At 46.4% G+C, this 1810-nt stretch overlaps 1 protein-coding gene and 1 pseudogene across 1 annotated transcript in view; one reads left to right on the top strand and one right to left on the bottom strand.

The window, feature by feature from the left end:
• Positions 1–1597, bottom strand: part of LOC102004389 — a 2528-nt pseudogene extending 931 nt beyond the window's left edge.
• The window catches only part of Anapc7 (anaphase promoting complex subunit 7), a 25293-nt gene continuing 25042 nt past the window's right edge, over positions 1560–1810 (top strand). Inside the window, exon 1 of the mRNA XM_005403142.2 lies at positions 1560–1776. Within this exon, the coding sequence (XP_005403199.2) occupies positions 1676–1776 (101 nt within the window). The 5' untranslated portion in view covers positions 1560–1675. The remainder of the gene's footprint in view (positions 1777–1810) is intronic.

Here is a 1810-nt window from a genome sequence, read left to right as displayed (position 1 = left end):
AGGCTGGTCTTGAGCTCACTTTGTAGCCTAGGCTGGTCTCAAACTCGCCATGATCCTCCTATCCCAGTCTCCCAAGTACTGGGAAGCAACCCTTCTGTATTCTGTAAATAATTGTAAATGTTGAAGATCATCTGTCTGAATATTCTGAGATAAATTATACATCTTGTTATACATATATCTAAGCATGAAGTCCAGTAGAACTGATTTTCCTTTACAAAAAGCTCCTGCCACAGGACACAACCATGTTAAAATCTCGTACATGCTCCTGTAGCAAAACCTGCTCCAAAGTTTATCAAACTCAAAGTAAGTTATTTATTTATTTATTTGCTCTTATTGAGACAGGGTCTCGCTATGCAGTTCAGGCTGGCCTTCAGCTCACTTTGTATCCCAGGCTGGTCTTGAACTTGCAACATCCTCCTACCTCAGCCTACTGAATGCTGCAGTTACAGACATGCGCCACCACTCCCGGCTTCAAACTCAAAGTTATGATCATCTTCATGAGCCACAGCAATCTGTACTGGACATGGTTTCTTCATAATCTCGTTAGAGTTTACTAGGTCATCATCTTCATAATCCTTACCTAGAAGGAGGTCGCGGACCAGACATGGTTAATCTCGGCGCTGAGGTTGCTGGTCTGGCGCCTGCGCCTCAGTCCCTGGTGCAACTGCTGCCTTCCCGCTGCCTTGTCCCTGCATTTCAATTTTCAATTCAATAGTTTAGTTTTGTTTTGTTTTGAGACAGGGTCTTGTAGTTCTGGCTAGCAGTTCTGGCTACTTAGTTCTGGCTAGGCTTGAATTTACTATGTAGCGAACTCATGGTGATCCTCCTGCCTCAGCCTCCCCAAGCTGGGATTATAGGCATGGGCCCAAGGAATTTGAAGTCAGAACGTCTCATTCCGAGTATTTACAACCTGAGCCCCAAATGTAAGCAAATAGCTTCAGTTTCTTCATCTGTGATGAGGGAACAACAGTTTCAACTTTATAGGTTGGTTTATGAGCTTCCAATGCAACAACTCACGTTTAGTTTTTTGAAATGTTAACTGTGCGAGACAAATGCTAGTTCATACAGGCACCCATTTTAAAGTTTATCCTTTATTCACACTGATCTAGGGAGTCATTTCCCAGGGTTAAATACGCCCGTTGTACTAAGGATTCAAGATGAGACGCTTGAATCTGACAGAACACAAAATATCTGAGGGGGCGTGGCGCCTTCAGCCTAGTTTGCTCGCGGGGCTAGGCAAGCTGTTGGGTCTGCCCTCAGCGCCTGATTGAAATATTTTATTTCGGCTGTCTAAAGTCTCCCATCCCTCATTATATATACTTTTATTTATTATGATTGCCCGTACATTATTATTAATTTCTGAGACCGACGAGGGCATGTATTCCTACGGAGGTGCTTTCTATCCCTTTGTAAATCCTAAATCAAGTTTGCAGTTCAGGGCGACGACGTAATTTCTGCGTAAAGACAACAAATCACCCAGTTTCACGGCCCCATGGGAAACGCAGGTGACTTTTTAAGATCAGGCACTTGAGTAGTTACCTATTTTCCTGTGGGCGGAGCCACGCGTGGACCGGATGGACCCCGGCGGCACCGCCATTTTGAATTTGCCTAAAGGATCTCCTCCCGGCTTTTCGCGCCGCCACAGCCGCCGCTGCCCGCGGTCTTGCCCGGCAGGATGAATGTGATAGACCATGTGCGGGACATGGCAGCCGCGGGGCTGCACTCCAACGTGCGGCTTCTCAGCAGCTTGTTACTCACAATGAGTAATAATAACCCGTGAGTTGAGCCGGGAGCGCGGCGGCTGCGGAGA

The sequence above is a fragment of the Chinchilla lanigera genome, unplaced genomic scaffold (genome assembly GCF_000276665.1).
Source record: "Chinchilla lanigera isolate Chin_1 unplaced genomic scaffold, ChiLan1.0 scaffold00081, whole genome shotgun sequence".
Classification (NCBI taxonomy): domain Eukaryota; kingdom Metazoa; phylum Chordata; class Mammalia; order Rodentia; family Chinchillidae; genus Chinchilla; species Chinchilla lanigera.
The sequence above is the reverse complement of the archived record's forward strand: the minus strand, read 5'-3'. Positions and strand labels throughout refer to the sequence as shown.